The sequence below is a fragment of the Bos javanicus genome, chromosome 15, assembly GCF_032452875.1.
Source record: "Bos javanicus breed banteng chromosome 15, ARS-OSU_banteng_1.0, whole genome shotgun sequence".
Lineage (NCBI taxonomy): Eukaryota > Metazoa > Chordata > Mammalia > Artiodactyla > Bovidae > Bos > Bos javanicus.
In genome coordinates this window covers 18,379,397-18,405,589 of record NC_083882.1, presented here as the reverse complement: position 1 = coordinate 18,405,589, position 26,193 = coordinate 18,379,397, and the positions used below count along the sequence as shown (strand labels likewise).

The window sequence follows — 26,193 nt, the reverse complement described above, 5'->3', positions numbered from 1 at the left end:
AGAATGGACTGGGTGGATCTCCTTGCAGTCCAAGGGACTCTCAAGAGTCTTCTCCAACACCACAGTTCAAAAGCATCCATTCTTTGGTGCTCATCTATTTCTGCTTTATTGACTATGCCAAAGCCTTTGACTGTGTGGATCACAATAAACTGTGGAAAATTCTGACAGAGATGGGAACACCAGACCACCTGATCTGCCTCTTGAGAAACCTGTATGCAGGTCAGGAAGCAACAGTTAGAACTGGAGATGGAACAACAGACTGGTTCCAAATAGGAAAAGGAGTACGTCAAGGCTGTATATTGTCACCCTGCTTATTTAACTTCTATGCAGAGTACATCATGAGAAACTCTGGACTGGAAGAAGCACAAGCTGGAATCAAGATTGCTGGGAGAAATATCAATAACGTCAGATATGCAGATGACACCACCCTTATGGCAGAAAGTAAAGAGGAACTACAAAGCCTCTTGATGAAAGTGAAAGTGGAGAGTGAAAAAGTTGGCTTAAAGCTCAACATTCAGAAAACGAAGATCATGGCATCCAGTCCCATCACTTCATGGGAAATAGATGGGGAAACAGTGGAAACAGTGTCAGACTTTATTTTTCGGGGCTCCAAAATCACTGCAGATGGTGACTGCAGCCATAAGATTAAAAGACGCTTACTCCTTGGAAGGAAAGTTATGACCAACCTAGATACCATATTCAAAAGCAGAGACATTACTTTGCCAACAAAGGTCTGTCTAATCAAGGCTATGGTTTTTCCTGTGGTCATGTATGGATGTGAGAGTTGGGACTATGAACAAGGCTGAGCACCAGCCGCAGCATACATATATCTGTATCTATATATAAATATACACATGCAAACAGGGGTCACCTCTACAACGGTAGGGTCAAGGATCAATTGAAGGATATAAGGGAACTTGCTGGGCTGATGCTAAGGTTCCATCTCTTAGTAGGCCCTTGGGTTACAGAAATATACACATTTATCAAAATTAAGCAAATTTACTCAATTTGCTCATAGCATTGTATGTAAATCTTATATTAAGAAAGAAAATCTCTATACAAATATTTAACTCTAGCTACTGATATACGTACTGAAATGTTTAAAGGAAGTGTACAGCTGTCTGCCAATTTCTTTGAAATGCATCAAAAATAAGATGGGTTAATATATAGAGGGATGGATAAATGGACAGTAAATGGATGCTACTACCACCAAGTAGCATCCAGGTGGTGGGTATAGGGTTTTAACTGTAAAATTCTTTCAACCATACACATTTGAAATCTCTCATAATAAAAATGTTATAGAGAAATATACATGCATTTACTCTTTGAACTAATAAACCTACTTTTAGGATTCTGTTCCAAAAAATAATCTGGTAAAAACACAAAGAGATATACTATCATTTAATTTACACGGCAAAAAAAAAAAAGATGGAAATCAACCCATATGTCCATCAGTAAAAAACTTGTAGAATGAACCACTGTACATCCACACAATTACATAGCATACAACTATAAAAAAGGAATGAGGTTATCAGAGAAATGCAAATCAAAACCACTATGAGGTACCATTTCACACCAGTCAGAATGGCTGCCATCCAAAAGTCTACAAATAATAAATGCTGGAGAGGGTGTGGAGAAAAGGGAACCCTCTTACACTGTTGGTGGAAATGCAAACTAGTACAGCCACTATGGAGAACAGTGTGGAGATTCCTTAAAAAACTGGAAATAGAACTGCCTTATGATCCAGCAATCCCACTGCTGGGCATACACACTGAGGAAACCAGAAGGGAAAGAGACACGTGTACCCCAATGTTCATTGCAGCACTGTTTATAATAGCCAGGACATGGAAGCAACCTAGATGTCCATCAGCAGATGAATGGATAAGAAAGCTGTGGTACATATACACAATGGAGTATTACTCAGCCATTAAAAAGAATACATTTGAATCAGTTCTAATGAGGTGGATGAAACTGGAGCCTATTATACAGACTGAAGTAAGCCAGAAGGAAAAACATAAATACAGTATACTAACGCATATATATGGAATTTAGAAAGATGGTAACAATAACCCTGTGTACGAGACAGCAAAAGAGACACTGATGTATAGAACAGTCTTATGGACTCTGTGGGAGAGGGAGAGGGTGGGAAGATTTGGGAGAATGGCATTGAAACATGTAAAATATCATGTAAGAAATGAGTTGCCAGTCCAGGTTCGATGCACGATACTGGATGCTTGGGGCTAGTGCACTGGGACGACCCAGAGGGATGGTATGGGGAGGGAGGAGGGAGGAGGGTTCAGGATGGGGAACACATGTATACCTGTGGCGGATTCATTTTGATATTTGGCAAAACTAATACAATTATGTAAAGTTTAAAAATAAAATAAAATTAGGAAAAAATAAAAAAGGAATGAGGAATCTATATAGTGCTATGATATGATCACTAGGGCATACTGTTAACTGAAAGAAGCAAAATTTGATACCATTTATGGGACTGAATGTATATATACATTCATGCACATATAGGCATCCCTTGGGTGTGTGTTTATATAAAGAGAGAAAAGGGAAGCCTCTTGATGAAAGTGAAAGAGGAGAATGAAAAAGCTGGCTTAAAACTCAACATTCAGAAAACTAAGATCATGGCATCCAGTCCCATCACGTCATGGCAAATAGATGGGGAAACAACGGATACGGTGACAGACTTTATTTTCTTGGGCTCCAAAATCACTGCAGATGGTGACTGCAGCCATGAAATCAAAAGATGCCTGCTTCTTGGAAGAAAAGTTACAACCAACCTAGACAGCATATTAAAAAGCAGAGACATCATTTTGCCAACAAAGGTTCATATAGTCAAAGCTATGGTTTTTCCAGTAGTCATGATGGATGTTAGAGTTGGACTGTAAAGAAAGCTGAGCACCAAAGACTTGATGCTTTTGAACTGTCGTGTTGGAGAAGACTCTTAAGAGTCCCTTGAACTGCAAGGAGATCAAACCAGTCTATCCTCAAGGAAATCAGTCCTGAATATTCATTGGAAGGACTGATGCTGAAGCTGAATCTCCAAACTTTGGCCACCTGATGCGAAGAACTGACTCATTGGAGAAGACCCTGATGCTGGGAAAGACTGATGGCAGGAGGAGAAGGGGACGTCAGAGGATGAGATGGTTGGATGGCATCAGCGACTCGATGGACATGAATATGAGCAAGCTCTGGTAGTTGGTGGACAGGGAAGCCTGGCAGGCTGCAGTCCATGGGGTCGCAAAGAGTCAGACACGACTAAACTGACAGCAATATAAAGGAAACACACTGGTGTACTTCTGCATATAATCTGATACACAACTCAGAAAAATTCAATTCTGATTTTTCTGATCCTTTACAATTTAAGAGTAAATATTCTTTTATGCCTTAAAATATTCTCAACCATAATCTCTCAGGGTTTATGAAACTAACTGTTAAGTTGGTAAAGGGGAAAATTCAGTAACAATATTAAACAAAATTCAATAGCAGCTGTTTTTATAGTGCTTCTGGTGAATTTGAAATTACAGAGTATTGCAGTCATTACCAGATAAGCTGCAGTTTCGTAAATTATGTTGCTAAATATCTGCCTTCTACCTTCTAAAATGTTTTCTGAAAGTCACATCTTTTACAAATGATGGAACTGCTTTCAAGAATTATGAAGTAAACAATTTTTACACTCAGTTTTTTATAACTAACTCTATGATCTACAGATAAAGACCAACTATTATCTACAGAAATTAGGGACAGGGATAATATGTACAATTGCAATTTAGAGACCATCTAATATTGAAAAATGAGTGTCTAGTGAGTTTTTAAAACAGGCAGAAATGAAACAGCAAAAAAAGAAAATCAAAAGACCTAAACAATCTTTAGACTATCAAATTAATTGTACTAAGAATTTCAATAGCTATCTCAACACAACTTTACAAACAAAAACCAATGTCTACTCAATGGTAAGCCAAGGAGGTAACTATACCTCATATATCTCCTGCTATCCCATTCCTGAGGAGTTCTTGATAACCAAAGCTACCAGAACTCAGATTTTCCAAAGTTCATTCATTAGGATCATCAGGAAGTACAGAATTTAGCCTCTTCTCAGGCTTTTTTTAATCCTAGACATCTATTGGTTGAACAAAGTCAAGGTGGCTCTGAATGGCCATATTCCCTGCATTTAAAGATCTTCCAAGAGGATAACTCAATTAATTTTCCCAATATATTTCTTTTCATGCTAGCATTTCACAGCAAGAAGTGAAAGACAGAGATAATGGAAGGGGTGAGCCCACATTGAGATCATCAACACAGATTTAATTTAAAGTCACTGGAAAACGTTTCTCAAAGTCACATCCGTCCACGGTCTGCACGTATGTAGTATGATTCATACCAAACATACATACATTTTCAGCTGTCATAATATCAAAATATACTTTAAAACATTTCCCTCAATCCATTTACTATCTCTCTCTCTCACACACACACACACACACACACACACCCCTTCTACTGCCACAAAGACCAGGAGTCCCCAACCTTGGTAGCAGTTGTGGCCTGGTAGCAATCAGGTCTCACAGCAGGAGGTGAGCGAGCAAAGTTTCAACTCTATCTACTGCCACTCCCCATCTCATTACCACCTGACCTCTGCCTCCTGTCAGATCAGCAGCATTAGGTTCTCAAAGGAACGTGAAACCTACTAAGCTTGAATCATTCAGAAACCAGCGCACCCCACCCTACCCCACCCCACCCCCAATGTCAGTAGAAAACTTGTCTTCCACGAAATTGGTCCCAGGTATCAAAAAGTAGGAGATGGCTGACACAGACACACATTTTACTTTCCAGTTTTAGTGAGACCAAAACAAAACAGCTGTTGCTGGAATGTTTGAAATAGAAAAGTATTTTGCTAAATATTAATGCATTTGATAAAATGTGCTCCATAGCACATTAGCCCTGCATAATACAGCTAAAAAAAAAAGATTCTAAACCAAAATAATTTTGATAAATGCAGAAAGCTTTATTCATCTCCCACTGCTTTTAAGAATCACAATGTTCATAAAAATATCAAAGGTTCTGAGAAGTCTTAAAGAACACCGCTTTACCTTAACTCAACATTTGCTATTTAACTATCCAGGAACACGTTTTCCCACCTTATTCCCATTTTATGGGGGTAATTTGTTCCCCGTACCACAATTTGGGAAATACTACATTAGAGTTGTCTCACATTTAAAGGTGTATTGAGAATTTAAATAATTTTTACCAGTATATTCACTATGTTTGCATATTTAATCAATAACATTAATATGCTTTCCTAGAAAAGCACATTAATTTGAAATGTTAAATTCTCAACCTAAAAAGAGAACCCCGATTTTGATTGAATCAAATATGATTTCAAATAATACATACCTGTATTTTGCTTTTTCATGAACCCAAACATACTCAGGATTTTTCAAACTCAAGCGTGCAAGGTCCTTTACAGATTTGGTTTGTGTAGCTGAGAAAAGCAAAGTCTGACGTTTCTTGGGAAGGTTTTCAATAATAGCATTCATGGTGTCAGCAAAGCCCATATCCAAGATTCTATCTGCTTCATCAAGAACTAAAAAGGGAAAATGCACACTGAACCACAATATTTAACATACACATTAGGCTAAAAGCAATATGGTATTCTGGATAGGATTCTAGAACAGAAAAAGGGAATTAGTGGAAAAACTGGTGAAATAAAACAAGAAGTTTGGAATTATTAAATAAATGCGTCAATGTTAGGGCTTCCCAGGTGGCTCAGTGGTAAAGAATCCACCTGCCAATGCGGGAGACTTGGGTTTGATCCCTGCGGTGGGCGGGGGGGAAGATCCTCTGAAGGAGGAAATGGCAACCCACTCCAGTATTCTTGCCTGAAAAATTCCATGGAGCCAGGCGGGCTACAGTCTATGGGGTCACAAAGAGTCAGACACGGCTGAGAAACTCAGCAGGGGCACACACACACACACTAGTGTTAGTAACTTACTTTGGCAAAACTACCAAAGTTATAGAAGATGTTACAATGGGGAAACTGAGGGAAGGAAAGGTATAGAAGAACTGTCTGTACTATCACTGCAACTATTCTATAAAGCTAAAATTATTCTGAGACAAAAAGTTGATTTAAAAAATATACTATAGGTAACATAGTAAGTAGATGATGATTTTTATCTTTCACCTTAAGAGATAACTCTTAGCAGTGTCAAATACTGAGGAATCTAATTTCATATGCAATAGAGTGCTTATCTCTTTCTGACTCTTCTGACTTAAAAAAGGTCTCAGTTGTACTCTCTGGATTTAGAACTATATGTCAAAAAATTGCTTAGAGTTCTTTTTAAGATTTTTAATCACAGTATTTATTCAATAAAACATTCCTATCATTAAAATTTATGACAGCTAGCTCCTAAGACTGAGATTATTTTCATAAAGATTCATTAGACTTACCTAACATTTGGAGATTGGTAGCATGAAAACATATTGTTTCATCCATGTGTTGAAGAAGCCGACCCGGTGTGCAAACAAGTATATTTATGTTATTGATCCTCTCAGCTTCATGCTTCAGATCCTGAAAACAGTTGTTTTCTTTGATTACAGACACATCACTGAGCAGCCTGTGTACCAAAACTATATAAGCCATCTACATGTGGCATTTCATCATAGCAATGTAGATACTCTAGAAATAAATGTAGTTTCTCCCTTATGTTTTTACAGCCTATCCAAATTTCTGGGCCAAATACAAGTCCTTAGTTAAGAACTAAAGAACTCAGAATTCCTCTAGATCCTTAATCATATGCAGGATTTTGAAGCCATGAGAAATACATGAATGCTCTAAGTCTTTATCTCCTCCTGTGTCTGCCAGAACCGACTTAAAAACTAGAATTAAACCCATTCTTTAAGTCAGAATCCAGGGACAATGAACAGGCTCTGTGATACCACTCGCTGCATTTCCTGGACTGCAAAAAAAGAGTTGAGTTCTCCAATTTCTAGAAAATCCCTCCTCGAAAGAAGAGCCATAGAATGTTATTTGTGAAAGCTGGGTGACAGGTACATGAGTATGTGAGGACTTGTGATATTCATTCTTTTCTTGGGCATGTCTGCACATAAATTCAAGAATTCAAGTATTTATCCTCACAACCTAGAAGAGACTTGAACAGAAACAAGCAGTCCAGGTAAACTAAAAGAAAGAGAGGTGGAGCAGCAGGCTTTACCAGGACCTAAAATAAACACTCCTCAAAACTACCTTCTATTCACTTCCCTTTCTTCTGCTGCTGACCCAGCAATGTTCTGAATTATTCAACCTCTCAGATACTTTATTGAAAGGAACTAGTCCACATACTGAAATGGTACCTTTCCCAGTGAATATTAACAAATAGATTTTTCATGTTAGTTGGAATTAATTAATCTCAGACAATCTGATCAGTCCAGATATCCTGACAAAACAAACTTTCTGGACCTGCAAAACTCAAAGACTCTAGATGACAGTGACCACACCAGGATGCTACCACCCACTGTCTAGGGGGCCAGCCTGTCTGTTTAGATAAAATCTCCACCGCTTCCTGGTCAACTGCCACAGTGCTCCAACATAAGGCACGGAAGCAAAGAAAGAAGGATAAGGATAAAAAGACAAACCTTTCCACCGATGATGAGGCCAGCTGAAAAGTCATGATTCTTCCCTACTTTTCGGAGAACCTCAAATGTCTGATAGGCCAGTTCTCTTGTAGGTGATATAATCAGAACCCCCAGCCCATCTGCTGAGGTCCACTGCAAGCGATACAAGGCTTCCAGCACCTCAAGAAAGAACAAATCCACATTCAGTAAGTCCTTCAGAGAGCCAGCTTTTTGACTGCCTTGCCACTTCAAATCAGAGGCACCTTCCAAGCAGAAAGTATACCATCATGAGTCTCAATCAGAAGAAACTGTTTGCTTTGTTTCTTCTTTTCCTTCTATCCATCAGAGCATCTTTCCCCAAGTCACAGAGGGAAGGAAAAGACGCCCTATGGCAGCTCAGCTGCTACCGGAGACACACCATGAGGAGACTGGCGATCAGTGGAAGGTCTGTACAGTCCACAGGCCATTAAAACATATTTCAGAAAAATATCTGTCATCATTTTCTGAACAGAAACCACATTAAAATAAACTGTATAACTGCTATAGTTATACAGTGACTAGAATTTTCAAGATATTGCTATAAAAAATTAGGATTTGAGAGAAAAATGATTTTGTAACATTTGGAACCAAAAACCACATGTCATTTTTGAGTTGATTATTCAGCAGAAATTAAAAACTATGAGACCAACCACATAACAGATGTCAGTGAATTCCTCAGAGGCTCTATTGTTTTACTGCTATAAAAGACAATATCCTGGAAAAATCTCAATTTCCTTAGAGTGAGCATGTTTTGGCTTTATTCTAAACAAGTGGCAAGCATAAATGCGACTCACAGGTTTGCAAGAGAACAGAAACAGCCTTCTCCGCCACCCCAACAGGCTCACTGCAGAGCAGAACCACTCTGACCTGCCACCCTGAACACCCCATAACCTTCAGGAATTCAGGCTTGTGAACACATATAACAATTTATTCCTTCAGTAAGTGATGGAGTGCCCACCATGTGCAAGGTGCTATATTAGGACAAGGGGCATACCACAGATAACAAGAGAGATGTGGCACCTGTCTGATAAAGCCAGCATTCTAGCCAGGGAAACCCAACCCCAAACAACTCTCCACATAATTATCTATTTCTATCTAGGCACAGAATGCTTTAAAATCATGTAACAAAGGACCTGACCCAACATGAAAAAAACACTTACTGGAACAAGAAAAGCCAAAGTCTTGCCAGATCCAGTCTTGGCGGCCCCGAGGACATCTTTACCTTGCAAAGCCAACCCAATGGTCTGCTTCTGTATCTCAGTTACCAAACGGTACTGGGCTTCCTGCAAACCTGCCAGTACAGACGGGAAGAAAATGACACTTTAGAGCATCCCTGATGCATGTGAGCATCCACAGTTCAGGGGTGCCGAACTGTGCACCCCTCGCTCCCAGAATTCATATGTTGAATCCCAACTGCCGGTATTTAGACTGCAACCATATTTGGAGACAGGTGATTAAAGAGGTGATTAAGTTAAAATAAGTCCATTTGAGTGGGCCCTAATCCAATGTGAAAGAAAGGAAGAAAGTGAAGTCGCTCAGTCGTGTCCAACTCTCTGGGACCCCATGGACTGTAGTCCACCAGGCTCCTCTGTCCATGGGATTCTGAGGCAAGAATACTGGAATGGGTTGCCATTTCCTTCTCCAGGGTATCTTCCCGACCCAGGGATCGAACCCGGGTCTCCTACATTGCAGGCAGATGCTTTACCCTCTGAGCTACCAGGGAAGCCAATCCAATCTGACTGATGTCCTTACAAAACGGGAAATTTTGGACACAAAAACAAATACTAGGGGTGTGAGTACACAGAGCGACAACTACTTTACGAAGCAGCAGGGGGCTGACCATCCGTAAACCAAGGAGAGAGGCCTGAACAGACGCCTCCATTATGGCCCTCAGAGGAAACCACCTCTGCCAGCACCTTGATCACAGACTTCCAGCCTCCAGAACTCTGAGAAAACAAATTTCTATTGTTTAAGCCACCCAGTCTGTTATTTTTGTTCTGGAGGCACTAGCAAATCAATACAAAAAAAAGGTGTCACAATTTTGTTTGTTCTCTTGCTTATTTTAATTAACATTTTAATTACTTGGAGGCCCTGGCACCTTGGATTTTTTACTACTGTCTCTTAACCAGTCCAGAAAGAATGAGAATGACAAATCAGTAAAACTTAATTAACATTGTTTCTTGTTACAGGCTTTCATGATATCAAAATTACTTGCCAAAGTAAGATTTTTTTTTCCAGGTTAAACTTTCTCTAAACTTTTTTCCATTTATAAAAAGGCATCAAGAAGTCCCAACAATATATCGCAAGATCACTATGAACTTACCTTTCAGTGTTTTTTTGGACAAGGGGAAATCTGAAAATCTTGTAATTTCATTTACATTTATCTGAAAAGTAAAAAGGGACTACATTAGACAAGACAAAATAACATATTGCATCATTCATTTGTTTTGCAACAAAGCTAATTTTTGTCTAAACTGTGCTGCTTAGCTCATCATTTGTACTACAGGAGTAAATTCAAGCATCACTCTAGTTAAAAACCATCATTCCCTCTGGAAAAAATATGACTTGAGGAAGCTCTCATCAAAAATATAACTTTGTAATCATTTCTACTTTAAAAAAAAGAAAACTTCACTCAACATACACACTACTACCACACACTGCCACCTTCAATATCCTCGAAAACCTCTAAAATGTTAACACAATAAGTCATCATCACATCAATTTTAGGAAGAAAATTTACTGTCAGCCCATTCTTCGAAGAATATCAGTTTAGGAAGTAAGGGGCAAAATGACTATAAACCAAAGACCATGATGAGAACAGGTCTCTTTACACAATTTGGAGAATAAACAGAAATTAGGTGCAGAAATATATCTTGCTAGCACAAAGCTCTCAAATCCAACCTGACAACTACTCATTTGGGGGTATACTGAGAAAGGAGTATTATTTAACAATAACCAGTGGAAGTGTCTCTGTAGTGATCCGAAGCCACAATAAGTAACATTTTGCCCTTTAACTTTACATTATCTAATGTTTACCACTGACATTGTTTTATTAACATAAACCCAATTTTCTGGATTTCACTTTACTGCAGATGCTGAAAGCAGGAACTTCTCAGATATGGGAATATGTTGCCAAATTACATGATCCACAAAAGGAGAAGGCTGCATTTCTAAGGTTCATTTATTTAAATTACACTCCAGGAAGTAAAGGGATAACACCTAGTATTTCATCTTAGTCTACATATCATCTTTCCCAAAATTCTTAATATAGTCCAGACAGGGTTATTCCCTGGCCTCAAATGATGTAAGACAAATATTAAAACATTGCCTTAATCCCCACAAATCATTTCGGATAACATTGGAGAGGAGGCAGAGGCAGAATCAGTGTACGAGCAGTAAAAGGAGAAAAGTTTATTCAAATAATAACTTGTCCTATCAAGGAACCTAAATTAGGAGGTAATTTCCCAAACTGGACATTAGCTAAAAATCTGTTTTCACAGCAAGTGGAATGGTTATAGGACTTAGACGGGTAACACACTCTTTAATCCCCATCAAAGGTAGAGTCCACAGGCAAAGTGGGCTACTCTTTGTAACGCACAAAGTGATGCAGCGTGGTGCACATCTTTCTAAAGTTCACCAGCCTCCTACAGGGAAAGTCTGGAAGAAAGAAGCTCTTCCAGCACTCTACCAACCATTACAACATAAAGCTGTATACAAACACACATACACACACAAAGCTGTACACTATACACTTAGAAAGAAGTCACCAAAGAAACAAACAGTTTTTACTTCACTGATGCTCTGGAACAAGGGTCAGCAAACCATGGCCCAGAGACCAAATCCAATTCCTTTCTTGTTTTGTAAATACAGTTACAGTGGAGCACAACTACAACCATTCATTTATATACTATGGCCCATAAAACTTAATATTCACTATTTGGCCCTTTACAGAAAAAGTCTGCCCCCCACCCCCCAGTTCTAAAAGTGAAAGTCTCTCAGTCATGTCCAACTCTTTGTGACCCCATGGACTACACAGTCCATGGAATTCTCCAGGCCAGAATACTGGAGTGGGTAGTCCTTCCCTTCTCCAGGGGATCTTCCCAACCCAGGGATTGAACCCAGGTCTCCTGCATTGCAGGCGGATTCTTTACCAACTGTGCTATCGGGGAAGCTAACAGGGAAGCCCTGTTCTAGAAAACTGTCAATTACAGTTCAAAGAACACTTGGAGGCCACAGCAGAAGATGGCTATGGTTCCTACCAATAAAAAAGAAACATGTATAATATCACATATGAAACGAGTTTCCAGTCCAGGTTCGATGCACGATACTGGATGCTTGGGGCTGGTGCACTGGGATGACCCAGAGGGAGGGTATGGGGAGGGAGGAGGGAGGAGGGTTCAGGATGGGGAACACATGTATACCTGTGGCGGATCCATTTCGATATTTGGCAAAACTAATACAATGTTGTAAAGTTTAAAAATAAAATAAAATTAGATTGGGTTAAAAAAAAAAAAATTCTCTTTCCCCTGACCTTCATCCTTTTCTTTTCTTAGGGGGGAAAAAAAAAAAACACTCTTAGAAAAATCATCAGTCTGTTCGGTCGCTTAGTCATGTCCAGCTCTTTTCAACCCCATGGACTGCAGCACGCCAGGCCTCCTTGTCCATCACCAACTCCCAGAGTTTACTCAAACTCATGTCCACTGAGTCAGTGATGCCATCCAACCATCTTATCCTCTGTCATCCCCTTCTCCTCCTGCCTTCAATCTTTCCCAGCATCAGGGTCTTTTCCAATGAGTCAGCTCTTCGCATCAGGTGGCCAAAGTATTGGAGTTTCAGCTTCAACATCAGTCCTTCCAATGAACATTCAGGACTGATCTCATTTAGGATGGACTGGTTGGATCTCCCTGCAGTCCAAGGGACTCTCAAGAGTCTTCTCCAACACCACAGTTCAAAAGCATTTGGCACTCAGCTTTCCTTATAGTCCAGTTCTTCAGGCACTCTATCAAATCTAATCCCTTGAATCTATTTCCCACTTCCACTGTATAATCCTAAGGGCTTGATTTAGGTCATACCTGAATGGTGTAGTGGTTTTCCCTACTTTCTTCAATTTAAGTCTGAATTTGGAAATAAGGAGTTCATGATCTGAGTCACAGTCAGCTCTTGGTCTTGTTTTTGCTGACTGTATAGAGCTTCTCCATTTTTGGCTGCAAAGAATATGATCAATCTAATTTCGGTATTGACCATCTGGTGATGTCCAGAAAAATCATACACCCTCTAAAATCTGTATCATCATTCTTTTGAAAACAAAGAACAGATGTTTCAGTGATGGTACTTAGTAAGAACTTCTCAGCACTGGTAGAAAAGTTAGAGTGGGCAGAGAGAGGGAGAACAGGGTCGAGGTGGATATGACTTAACCCCTCTCCTTTACTTCTTCCAACTGTCTCATTTCTCAAAAAAGTGAATGATGCTTTTACACCCCAAAGCATGAGAGAAGAAAGTATAAAACTTCCTAGAATGCTCCACCTACTACAATTAAGAGAAAAAAAGCAATCTACCTCAAACCACACCTGACCAAACTTTAATTAAGGAAAAAAAAAAAAATTAGAAAGCAGAGTTCCTATACAGCATTCATTTCAGTTTAGTCGCTCAGTCACGTCCGACTCTGTGATCCCATGAATCGCAGCACGCCAGTCCTCCCTGTCCATCACCAACTCCCGGAGTTCACTCAGACTCATGTCCATCGAGTCAGTGACGCCATCCAGCCATCTCATCCTCTGTCGTCCCCTTCTCCTCCTGCCTCCAATCCCTCCCAGCATCAGAGTCTTTTCCAATGAGTCAACTCTTCGCATGAGGTGGCCAAAGTACTGGAGTTTCAGCTTTAGCATCATTCCTTCCAAAGAAAGCCCAGGGCTGATCTCCTTCAGGATGGACTGGTTGGATCTCCTTGCAGTCCAAGGGACTCTCAAGAGTGTTCTCCAACACCACAGTTCAAAAGCATCAATTCTTCAGCACTCAGCCTTCTTCACAGTCGAACTCTCACATCCATACATGATCACAGGAAAAACCATAGCCTTGACTAGACGGACCTTTGTTGGCAAAGTAATGTCTCTGCTTTTCAATATGCTATCTAGGTTGGACATAACTTTCCTTCCAAGGAGTAAGCGTCTTTTAATTTCATGGCTGCAGTCACCAACTGCAGTGATTTTGGAGCCCAGAAAAATAAAGTCTGACACTGTTTCCCCATCTATTTCCCATGAAGTGATGGGACCAGATGCCATGATCTTCATTTTCTGAATGTTGAGCTTTAAGCCAACTTTTTCACTCTCCACTTTCACTTTCATCAAGAGGCTTTTTAGTTCCTCTTCACTTTCTGCCGTAAGAGTGGTGTCATCTGCATATCTGAGGTTATTGATATTTCTCCCGGCAATCTGGATTCCAGCTTGTGTTTCTTCCAGTCCAGCGTTTCTCATGATGTACTCTGCATAGAAGTTAAATAAGCAGGGTGACAATATACAGCCTTGACGTACTCCTTTTCCTATTTGGAACCAGTCTGTTGTTCCATGTCCAGTTCTAACTGTTGTTTCCTGACCTGCATACAGGTTTCTCAAGAGGCAGGTCAGGTGGTTTGGTATTCCCATTTCTTTCAGAATTTTCCACAGTTTATTTTGATACACACAGTCAAAGACTTTGGCATAGTCAATAAAGCAGAAATAGATGTTTTTCTGGAACTCTCTTGCTTTTTCCATGATTCAGCGGATGTTGGCAATTTGATCTCTGGTTCCTCTGCCTTTTCTAAAACCAGCTTGAACATCAGGAAGTTCACGGTTCACATATTGCTGAAGCCTGGCTTGGAGAATTTTCAGCATTACTTTGCTAGCATGTGAAATGAGTAAAATTCTGGGATAGTTTGAACACTGCCTTTCTTTGGGATTGGAATGAACACTGACCTTTTCCAGTCCTGTGGCCACTGTTGAGTTTTCCAAATTTCCTGGCATATTGAGTGCAGCACTTTCACAGCATCATCTTCCAAGATTTGAAATAGCTCAACTGGAATTCCATCACCTCCACTAGCTTTGTTCGTAGTGATGCTTTCTAAGGCCCACTTGACTTCACATTCCAGGATGTCTGGCTCTAGGTCAGTGATCACACCATCATGATTATCTGGGACATGAAGATCTTTTTTGTACAGTTCTTCTGTGTATTTTTGCCATCTCTTCTTGATATCTTCTGCTTCTGTTAAGTCCATACCATTTCTGTCCTTTATCGAGCCCATCTTTGCATGAAATGTTCCCTTGGTATCTCTAATTTTCTTGAAGAGATCTCTAGTCTTTCCCATTCTGTTGTTTTCCTCTATTTCTTTGCATTGATCGCTGAGGAAGGCTTTCTTATTTCTTCTTGCTATTCTTTGGAACTCTGCATTCAGATGTTTATATCTTTCCTTTTTTCCTTTGCTTTTCACTTCTCTTCTTTTCACAGCTATTTGTAAGGCCTCCCCAGACAGCCATTTTGCTTTTTTGTATTTCTTTTCCATGGGGATGGTCTTGATCCCTGTCTCCTGTACAATGTCACCAATTACAATAAAAATCTAAAGGAATCCCAGGTGCAGAGAGCTTGAGTCATTCAGCAAGTGAAAACAGTTGCTGAACTAAAACAAACAGTTCAACATTTCTCAATAAGCTTCAACCCTCAGCTCTGTATCAGCTCCTTGAGAACACAGGCCCTACATGGTGGCCTTATAAATAAGTCCCCAGAGTTCCCACTGTGGAAGCAGAGCTGACTCATAAATACCAGCTGTCACCCCTCTAGAGCCACCACTGAAAGTCATGCCTGCCTGGCCTGTGCCCAGTTAACAACCAAGCACCACAGAGGTACCCATTCCTGCAGGACAGGGGGTCCCTCTGAAGGGCAACTTTGGTTCGAGGACATCCTGTCAGGAGAAGCTTTCTAAAAACAGCACTGTAGCCTGAGTGCTTCCTACCCACCCTTCTCTCCTCTCTCCTTTCCCTCCCTATTCCTATTCCTTCTCCTTTACCTTTACACTTTCCCCCAATAAATTCCAACTCACTTAATCCCATCTTGGTCTCTCATAGGATTCAAGATCTAGATTATACCAACAGCCTAGCCTCTAGATCCTTTAAAATTTAGATATGGTCCCTAATTGCCTCCCAGAAACTCATCACTGCTTCCAGATAGTTTCAAATATAGCTTCCATATATTATTCCTACTGTTGGTGTAATAAATTACCAAAAACAATGACCTAAACCAACATTTATTTGTTAATTTACAATTCTGCAAGTCAGAAGGCCAAAACTAGTCTCACTCAGCTAAAATCAATGTGTTGGCAGGGCTGCATTCTTTTGGGCAGCTTTAGGAAAGAATCCATTTCCTTGCTTTTTCCAGCTCCTAGAGGCTACCCACCGGAGAAGGCAATGGCACCCCACTCCAGTACTCTTGCCTGGAAAATCCCATGGACAGAGGGCCTGGTGGGCTGCAATCCACTGGGTCGCTAAGAGTCAGACACGACTGACGGACTTCACTTTCACTTTTCACTTTCATGCATTGGAGAAGGAAATGGCAACCCACTCCAGTGTTCTTGCCTGGAGAATCCCAGGGACGGGGGAGCCTGGTGGGCTGCCATCTATGGGGTTGAACAGAGTCGGACACGACTAAAGTGACTTAGCAGCAGCAGAGGCTACCCACATTTGTTGGCTTATGGTCCCCTTTATAGTTTTGAAAACCCAGCCAGCATGGCAGTCAAGTCTCTCACTTCACAGCTCCCAGACACTGACTCTTCTGCCTCCCTCTTGCAAGTTTAAGGACCCCTCGATGGTTACACTGGGTCCAGTTGGATAATCCAGATCAGTCAACACATTTTAAAGTCAGCAATCCTTGCCTTATAACTTAATCACAGGTCTGGGGATTAGGATGCTGACATCTCTAGAAGGTCATTATTCTACCTACTACAACCTTCGAAGCCATTCAGTCTACTTGCAACTCCCTTCAACCTCATCTGAGGCCAATTCTGAAACATATATCATATTCCAAGGAGTAGGTCCCCCTCAAAGAACACTACACACTTTAACTTTTTTTTTTTATATCTTCATGTTGCTCCCTCCACCTACAATGTCCGTGGCCAATCTTTTCTACCTGGAGAACACATCATTCAAGAACCAGGTCCACTCATGGCCACCACAAACTGCTATACAGTCCGTGCCCTACACAAAGGCATCTGGTAAGGCTGAGGTGTGGACGCTGAAACTCAGCCCACTTTCAGCTCCACAGGCCAGGCCTGAGGCTGCGAACACCAAGAGGAAGGGTAGCATGCCCAGAGGAAACACCTTTCTCTCAATCATAGGGCCAAAATGGGCTCTGCACAGAAAAACTGAACCTTTCCCCTAATTATACTGTCCCCTTACTCCACAGCACTGCACATATTTACTACCATTACATTTGTTGAAATGTATCAACCCCACCCCACCTCCGGAGGGATACAGACGGGTATTTTTTCTCCCCCACCTACTTTTACCTATGCTTCAACAACTTCCTGTCAAATTGTTTCAAATGTCTCTGAATCAAATTGTTCAGTATTTCACCAGTGAGGCTACTAAACACCACCTGTGTACTGTCCAATGTAATAAAACTGTAATGCACAAATTCTACCATCTGAGAAGCCATATGCTGAGGGTCTGCCCGTTTTTACCTACAATCTGCTCTAATTGTATCCCAGGACTGCTAACCCAGGCAACTGATTTCATACTGCATTTATTTCTTAAGAAAATATTTCTAAAATTAAAAAAAATAAAAACAATACTTGGTGAGAAAAAAACTGCTCCTTCAACTTAGTGAAAAGACTGGGATTTAAACATTTGTGTGCAAAGGAGTAAAACATGGTGATTTGGAGCCCTGGCATCAGACCTATATCTCCTGGATTAGAACTTTTTCACTTACGGTTTAATGTTGTGCCAATTATTTAACCTTGCTGTGTCTTAAAGTTTCATAACATATAATGGGAACAATCTCATAGGGTTGTTTGCTGTGAGGATATGGCAAGTCAACATGTATAAAAGATTGATAAATGTTAGTAAATATTATTAAAACAAGAGATCAAAACGAGTGGATCCATGTTACCAAGCAGAATAAAGTCACCTGGAAAAGACCAGCATGCACCAAACATCTAAACACTAAGGGCCTTCTTAAGGCCAAGCACTGCGGGACCCATCTTTGGGGAGAGCAAAGGAGTGTATCAATGGCCCAGTGGAAGAGCTGACAAAGAAGTTAAAGGCAGTCATCACAGCCTGCTGATGATATGATAAAGGCATACACGAAAAGCTACAGACACACGGCAGCCCTAACCCTACCTGCAGAGGTAGGAGGAAAAGTTGGTGGTAAATCTTGGAGGACAACTAGGTGTCCTCAGGGTGGGAGAAATGGGACTCCTCACTGCAAGCAGTGGAAACATCAAGGAGTTTGGCCAACTCACAATACAGCAGGTTGCTCTTTCACGTGTGCCTGCCACATACCACTTGGCTTTATATACGTTACCTCATTTGAGCCCTACAACATTCTCAGTGGTTAGTAATCTCTGTTGAATAAAGAAACTGAGACAGAGGGACATTAAGAAATTTGGCTAGTAAACACTTAAATGAGTGAGATTTAAACCAGGTCTGCCTGATCATAAGGAACTTACCCTTTCACTGGACTAGAATATGCTGACATGTTGAAGTGTTTGAAAATAATTGTGAGCCAAGAAGGGCTTTAATCGGGAGTAATAATGGACTGGGATTTCATCTCGGAAAGAATCATTCTAGCAGCAATATAGAGACTAGATTAGAAAGCAGTAAGACCTAAGGGACAAACCCCACCACCTGCTTCAGTAACTGAAGGTTTGCTATGCCCGTTTAAGTATTTGTAAGGCAAGCTTTTGTGTTACAATGGCAGAGTTGACTAGTTTCACCCTTACAACCTGCAAAACTAAAACCACTGACTATTCTGTCCTGTCTGCTGACCCATGTTACAAGCAATAGCTCCTGTGGTAACCCAGGCAAGGGACGATGCAGCCTGAACTAAGGCAAGCAGCGGGGATGGAGAAGTATCTGAGAAACTGAAGAAGCAGGGCTGATCACCAGTGTGACTAACAGAATGTGAGTGGTAAAACGGAAGCCTCCAGGATTAATCCTAGGTTTCCAACTCAGCAGTCTGCTTAGACTGGGGCCAGGACGTGGCAGCTTCCCAGGTGGCAGTAGTGGTAAAGAACCCACCTGCCAATACAGGAGACATGAGACAAAAGTTAGATCCCTGGGTCAGGAAGATTCCCTGGAGGAGGGCATGGCAACCAATTCCAGTACTCCTGCCTGGAGATTCCGATGGACCGGGGAGTATGGCTACAGTCCATGGGGCTGCAAAGAGTCAGACATGACTCAAACAACTTAGCACACTGAATGTGGTAGCCTAAGTAACGGTCCCCAAATATGTATCTTACCTGACAAAAGTGACTCTGCACAGTGATTAAGATCTTGTCATGGGAGATTATCCTCGATTATCTGAGTAGACCCTAAATGTGATCAAAGCACCCTTACAAAAAAAGGACATAGGTACATGTGACACAGAACAGAAGGCAGTGAGTCTGTGGAGGCAGAAATTGGACTTATGCAGCCACAGGCCAAGGGAAACAGCCACCAGAAGCTATGAAAGGTAAGAAACAGAAGTTCCCCTACAGCCTCTAGAGGGAGTGTGTCCCCACTGACACCTCAATTTCAACCCAGTTAAACTATTTCAGACTTCTAGCTTCCAGAACTGTGACAGAATAAATTTCTGCTGTTTTAAGTCACCATGTTTGTGGTTGATTTGCCATGGTGGTAATATGAAAATAATATACAAGACTGTGAATTTAGTTTAAAAAGATAGGTAACTCAGTTTTAGACTGGTGGCATATAAGGTATTTTATGACACAGTTAAAGACATCCAGTAGCATCAGGGGGGAAAAAATGATATGAAGTCAAAATAGCTCTGGGTAGAATACAAGGAAGTCACAGAAATAAGCCTTGGGATTACATAAGAGGACAGAACAGAGTGAGAAGAATTAAGGGCTGAGGCTCTCCTCCAGAAGCAATTTCAGTCAGATGAAGAAGGACCCAAAATGTAATCTAAGAGTAATTTACTTACAATGGCTTCTTGACGTGCTGTGTATACAGTGGTAGTAATAAAAATATAACAGGTAATATGTGGAAAATTTATGTGTCAGACATTGTGCAGCACACTTTACATGCATACTTACTAACCACTCATAACTTTCAAACTTGGGAAAGCAGTACAGTAAGGCTATATATTGTCACCCTGCCTATTTAACTTATATGCAGAGTACATCACGCAAAATGCCAGGCTAGATGAACCCCAGGCTGGAATCAAGATTGCCAGGAGAAATATCAACAACCTCAGATACGTAGATAATACCACTCTAATGGCAGAAAATGAAGAGGAACTAAAAAGCCTCCTGATGAGGGTGAAAAAGGAGAGTGGAAAAGGCGACTTAAAACTCAACATTCAAAAAACTAAGATCATGGCATCCAGCACCATCACTTCATGGCAAACATGAAGGAGGAGAAAAAGTGGAAACAGTGACAGATTTTATTTTCTTGGGCTCCAAAATCACTGTGGACAGTGACTGTAATCATGAATTTAAAAGACACTTGCTCCTTGGAAGGAAAGCTATGACCAACCTAGACAGCATATTAAAAAGCAGAGACATCATTTTACCAACAAAGGTCCATCTAGTCAAAGCTATAGTTTTTCCAGTATCATGCACGGATGTGAAAGTTGGACCTAAAGAAGGCTGAGCACCAAAGAATTCATGCTTTTGAACTGTGGTGCTGGAGAAGACTCTTGAGAGTCCCTAGGGCTGCAAGGAGATCAAACCAGTCAGCCCTATCAGCAGTCAACCCTGAATATTCACTGGAAGGACTGATGCTGAAGCTCTGATACTTTGGCCACCTGATGTGAAGAGCCAACTCATTGGAAAAGACCTTGATGTTGGGAAAAGCACGTGTATACCTGAAATTTTTTTAATTTTAAAAATAAAAAAAAATAAATAATAAAATAAATAAATAAATAATTTTTAAAAAATTTAAAAAAAAAAAAATGAAGGCAGAAGAGAAAGGAGAGGCAGAGGATGGTTAGTTAGCATTACCAACTCAACGGACATGAATTTGAGGAAACTCCAGATGATAGTGAGCTTCCAAGGTGGTTCATATGGTAAAGAATCCGCCTGCAACGTGGGAGACCTGGGTTTGACCTGGGAAGATCCCCTGGAGGAGGGCATGGCAACCCACTCCAGTATTCTTGCCTAGAGAATCCCATGGACAAAGGAGCCTGGTGGGCTACAGTCCATGGGCTCACAAAGAGTCAGACACGACTTAGAGACTGAATAACAAGAATACCCATAACTAATGAAGGTAGATACTATTATTCCTTTTAAAGACAAGAAAAGAGAAGCAGAATAACATGCCCAAAGTCACTCATCAGGTGAACAAAGGTGAGGTGCATGTACATGTTCAGTCATGTCTGACTCTTTGCAACCCCACAGGTGAGCAAAAGCCAGAACCAAATCATCGTAACTTAAAACCCCCAATCACACACCCACAAATATATAGATATAGATATATAGATATAGATATAGATATATATATATTTGACTTTGGTTCTCACATCTAGTAAGTGGTGTGGAATTGGAACCAGACTCATATTTCTGATTCCAAAGCCTTTGCTTTTAACCATTATGCTACAATTGCGTCTCTGAACATCACCCATCCTTCCTATACTTATTTCATTTTCTCAACTGAAGGACAACAACTTGTTTCATAAATAAATACATATATATATACACACACACATAGGTGTGTGTGTGTGTGTGTATACATAAGCCCAAAACAAACTCTAAGCTTTATCTAAACTTTAGTTCAGTTCAGTCGTGTCCAACTCTTTGCAACCCCATGAATCACAGCATGCCAGGCCTCCCTGTCCATCACCAATTCCCGGAGTTTACCCAAACTCATGTCCATCGAGTCCTTACTTTTGATCTAAGGGTTATTTAAAGAAAAGCTATACCAGCATGATACATGATGACTTTCCATATATGTCCTACATGTTAAATCCCTAATTACACTGCACTAAAAAGAAGCAATCACTGAAAGGCTGAGTGAGGTGGGTGAAGGCCAACAAACACAGAATTTACAGGGAAGGAAAAGAAAGGGTAGTTGCAGTCCCAAGGAGGCTGAGCAGGTAAGAGAAGTCAAGAAGTCAAAATGATAACTACAGGGATGTTCATCTGGGAACATCAGCTACATTGTAGGAATGTAAAGTGTCAGAAACGGACTGGGAATCCAGCTTTTCTATGGCAATTCTCGGATGGGGACATGAAACAAGTTGTTGTCCTTCAGTTGAGAAAATGAAATAAGTATACGAAGGATGGGTGATGTTCAGAGACGCAATTCTAGCATAATGGTTAAAAGCAAAGACTTTGGAATCAGAGATATGAGTCTGGTTCCAAGTCCACACCACTTACTACATGTAGAGCTAAAGACAAGTTTCTTATTCTCCTGGATCCTCAAGATTCTCATCTGTAAAAGGGAAATAAGACCCAATAGCTCAGATCAAGTCAAATAATTAATGTAAACCACATGGTGAGTGGCTTATAATGTGTCATTATTTACCATAAGATTGTATTATTTTTATGAACATTACAAAATCACTGCAGATGGGGACTGAAGCCATGAAATTAAAAGACGCTTGCTCCTTGGAAGCAAAGTTATGACCACCCTCAGTTCAGTTCAGTCGCTCAGTCATGTCTGACTCTTTGCGACTCCATGAATCGCAGCACGCCAGGCCTCCCTGTCCATCACCATCTCCTGGAGTTCACTCAGACTCATGTCCATCGAGTCAGTGATGCCATCCAGCCATCTCATCCTCTGTCGTCTCCTTCTCCTCCTGCCCCCAATCCCTCCCAGCATCAGGGTCTTTTCCAATGAGTCAACTCTTCTCATGAGGTGGCCAAAGTACTGGAGTTTCAGCTTTAGCATCATTCCTTCCAAAGAAATTCCAGGGCTGATCTCCTTCAGAATGGACTGGTTGGATCTCCTTGCAGTCCAAGGGACTCTCAAGAGTGTTCTCCAACACCACAGTTCAAAAGCATCAATTCTTCAGCACTCAGCCTTCTTCACAGTCCAACTCTCACATCCATACATGACCACAGGAAAAACCATAGCCTTGACTAGACGGACCTTTGTTGGCAAAGTAATGTCTCTGCTTTTCAATATGCTATCTAGGTTGGTCATAACTTTCCTTCCAAGGAGTAAGCGTCTTTTAATTTCATGGCTGCAGTCACCAACTGCAGTGATTTTGGAGCCCAGAAAAATAAAGTCTGACACTGTTTCCACTGTTTCCCCATCTATTTCCCATGAAGTGATGGGACTGGATGCCATGATCTTCGTTTTCTGAATGTTGAGCTTTAAGCCAACTTTTTCACTAAACAGCGTATTAAAAAGCAGAGACATTACTTTACCAACCAAGGTCCGTCTAGTCAAAGCTATGGTTTTTCCAGTGGTCATGTATGGATGTGAGAGTTGGACTATGAAGAAAGTTGAGCGCTGAAGAACTGATGCTTTTGAACTGTGGTGTTGGAGAAGACTCTTGAGAGTCCCTTGGACTGCAAGGAGAGCCAACCAGTCCATCCTAAAGGAAATCAGTCCTGAACATTCATTGGAAGGACTGATGCTGAAGCTGAATCTCCAATACTTTGGCCACCTGATGCGAAGAACTGACTCATCTGAAAAGACCCTGATGCTGGGAAAGATTGAAGGCAGGAGGAGAAGGGGATGACAGAGGATAAGATGGTTGGATGGCACCACTGACTCAATGACCATGAGTTTGAATAAACTCCGGGAGTTGGTGATGGGCAGGGAGGCCTGGCGCGCTGCAGTAGTCCATGGGGTCACAAAGAGTTGGACACGACTGAGCGACTGAACTGAACTGATAACTATTATAGCAATTAATCTCCCTATGCTTAAGCACTACTACGTTTTCCCCATTTTAGCAAAACCGCTGTAGTGAGCCAGAGGGCGGCCTGGTCGGTCAGGAGGCCTGGGCTGGCACCCAGCAGACCACCTGTGGCCTCAACGGGGCACCTCTCATCCCACCCCTTTCTCCTGCTCCCCAGGCAAGGTCCCAGTGACCGGTCAGCCCGCTCGCCCATGCGGCCCAGTGCGGCAGGGACATGCGGCCCCGCGCCCCCTCCCCGGCGCCGGCCTTACCTTCTCGTAATTCTGCATGAGGCGACTGATAACCTCGCGCTCGACCTGCCACTCGGGTTTCTTCAGCTGCTTCCTCAACTGCTTCTTTTGACTCTGCTTGTGGCTGTGTTTCTTCTTCCAACGATTAAAGCTCCGCACCGGGTCGGGCCGGGCTCCCGTAGCCCGAGAGTCCGCGGTTTTTCCCATCACGGCGGCGGCGGCGAGAGCCCACACCTCGGTGAGACTTGAGTCCGCTCCGGCCAGGAGCGGAGATAACGCACTGAGGGGACGCGGAACCGGCGTGGGGCGAGAGCACGACTGCGCAGGCGCGAAACCAGAAGCCCGCCCCCGGGCTTTTAAAACCGGGGCACGCGCGGGCCACTGCCAAGGAAAACTGGATGGTGATTGGCGACTTGGAATTCGCGGGGCGGAGCGAATTAGTCTCGGGTGGACGTAGAGGCGGGGCAATCTGAGGAAGAGGGCGGGGCTGAGTGGCTCCTAAAGCACGAGGTGCACGAGCCCTGCTTGCTGTTTCTATGGTGACGTCATACAACTTAACTCTTAAAAGGCTGTTACTTTGCCCTGCCTTTTCCTTGGCAAACCGCAGGCTAACACACACCCCCCAAACCCCAGTATACACGCACACAAAATCTGTGGATTAGAATTGTGATCCTCATTTTGCACGTTTCAGCCCAGGGAGCGGAATGATTTGCTGTTGTGTTAATTATTTGTTGTTGTTTTTTAATATTTTACCCTCTAAGTATAGAGTCTATGAGGCTTCCAGGTGGCTCAGTGGTAAAGAATACACTTAGAAGACGCAATTTCATTCCCTGGGTCGGAAAGATCCCCTGGAGCAGAAAACGGCAACCCACTCCAGTATTCTTGCCTAAAAAATCCCATAGGCAGAGGAGCTTGGCGGGCTACAGTCCATGGGGTCGCAGAGTCCGACACGATTGAACGAGTGAGCACGTACATAGTCTTTATTCCATAGCACTAACAGTTACATGTATGCTTTTGAAATCCAACTTCAGTTTTGAATGGTTAACATTTTGCTGACATACATTTTCATTGTCTTTATCATTTCTTGAAACATGATAAATACCAATCTTTGCACCCATTTGCATTTTTTTCATTCATTGATAGTTTTTAATAACAAATTCCTTCAAGGTACAATAAACAGAATCTAGTAAGTTTTCACTGTTTTAGAAAGTTTCTATTTTTAAAAAAGTTTCCAAAACTTCCACCTGTGCTGCTTTTTATTTTTTAATATGTATTTATTTAACTGTGTTGGGTCTTCATTGCAAGAAATAACGTAAAAGCTTTGTATTTTATCTCAAATGTGTAAAAGTTTGAAAGAATATATACCCCAAAAAACTGCTAAATTTCAACATTGACTATTTTTGCCTAATGACATTTTATGAGAACAAGGAAACATGCACTGTTACATAATCATCTAATTGCTAAATTATTGTGATAAAATATGTACTTTGGGGATCTTGTTTTGACTGCAGAATCAGAGGATTCCCCCCACTTTGTTTAAAAAACAAATCTGAGTTTTAACAAATAACAAATGTTGGTAAGAATGTAGGAAAAAGGGAACCCTCATACAGTGTTGATGGGAATGTAAATTGGTGCAGCTGGGAAACATTACGGAGGTTTCTCTAAAAACTAAAAATGGAACTATCATAGCACCCAGCAATTCCACTTCTGGGTATGTATCTGGAAAAAAGAAAAAACATTAGTTCAAAAAGATACATGCACCCCAATGTTCATAGCAGCATCATTCACAACTGTCAAGATACGGCAGCAACCTAAATATCCATCAAGAGATGAATGAATAACAAATGGTAGTGTACATACATACATATACATATGTATATATATATATATATATATATATATACACACACACAGACACATATGTGTATATGATGGAATATACACATACAATGTATATCCCATCCATATACAATGGAATATTACTCAGCCATAAAGAAAGAATTAAATTTTGCCATTTGCAGCAATGTGGATGGACTAGGAGCACATTAAGCTAAGTGAAATAAGTCAGAGAAAGACAAATACTGTATGATATAACTTATATGCGGAATCTAAAAAGCACAACAAACTAGTGGATAAAATAAAAAAGAAGCAGGCTCACAGATATAGAGAACAAACTAGTGGTCACCAGTGGGGGAGAAGGAAGTGAAGAGTGGCAACATAGGGCTAGGTGATTAAGAGGCACCAACTA

The 26,193-nt window shown here is 41.2% G+C and overlaps 1 protein-coding gene across 1 annotated transcript in view; it reads right to left on the bottom strand.

Annotated features, from left to right (window-relative positions):
• Positions 1 to 24,284, bottom strand: part of DDX10 (DEAD-box helicase 10) — a 311,200-nt gene extending 286,916 nt beyond the window's left edge. Inside the window, exons 1-6 of the mRNA XM_061440233.1 lie at positions 23,967 to 24,284; positions 9,989 to 10,049; positions 8,826 to 8,956; positions 7,648 to 7,806; positions 6,463 to 6,583; positions 5,410 to 5,599 (exon numbers count right to left, since the gene is read on the bottom strand). Coding sequence (XP_061296217.1) covers positions 5,410 to 5,599; positions 6,463 to 6,583; positions 7,648 to 7,806; positions 8,826 to 8,956; positions 9,989 to 10,049; positions 23,967 to 24,152 — 848 coding nt within the window. The 5' untranslated portion in view covers positions 24,153 to 24,284. The remainder of the gene's footprint in view (positions 1 to 5,409; positions 5,600 to 6,462; positions 6,584 to 7,647; positions 7,807 to 8,825; positions 8,957 to 9,988; positions 10,050 to 23,966) is intronic.
• Positions 24,285 to 26,193: the final 1,909 nt, after the last annotated feature.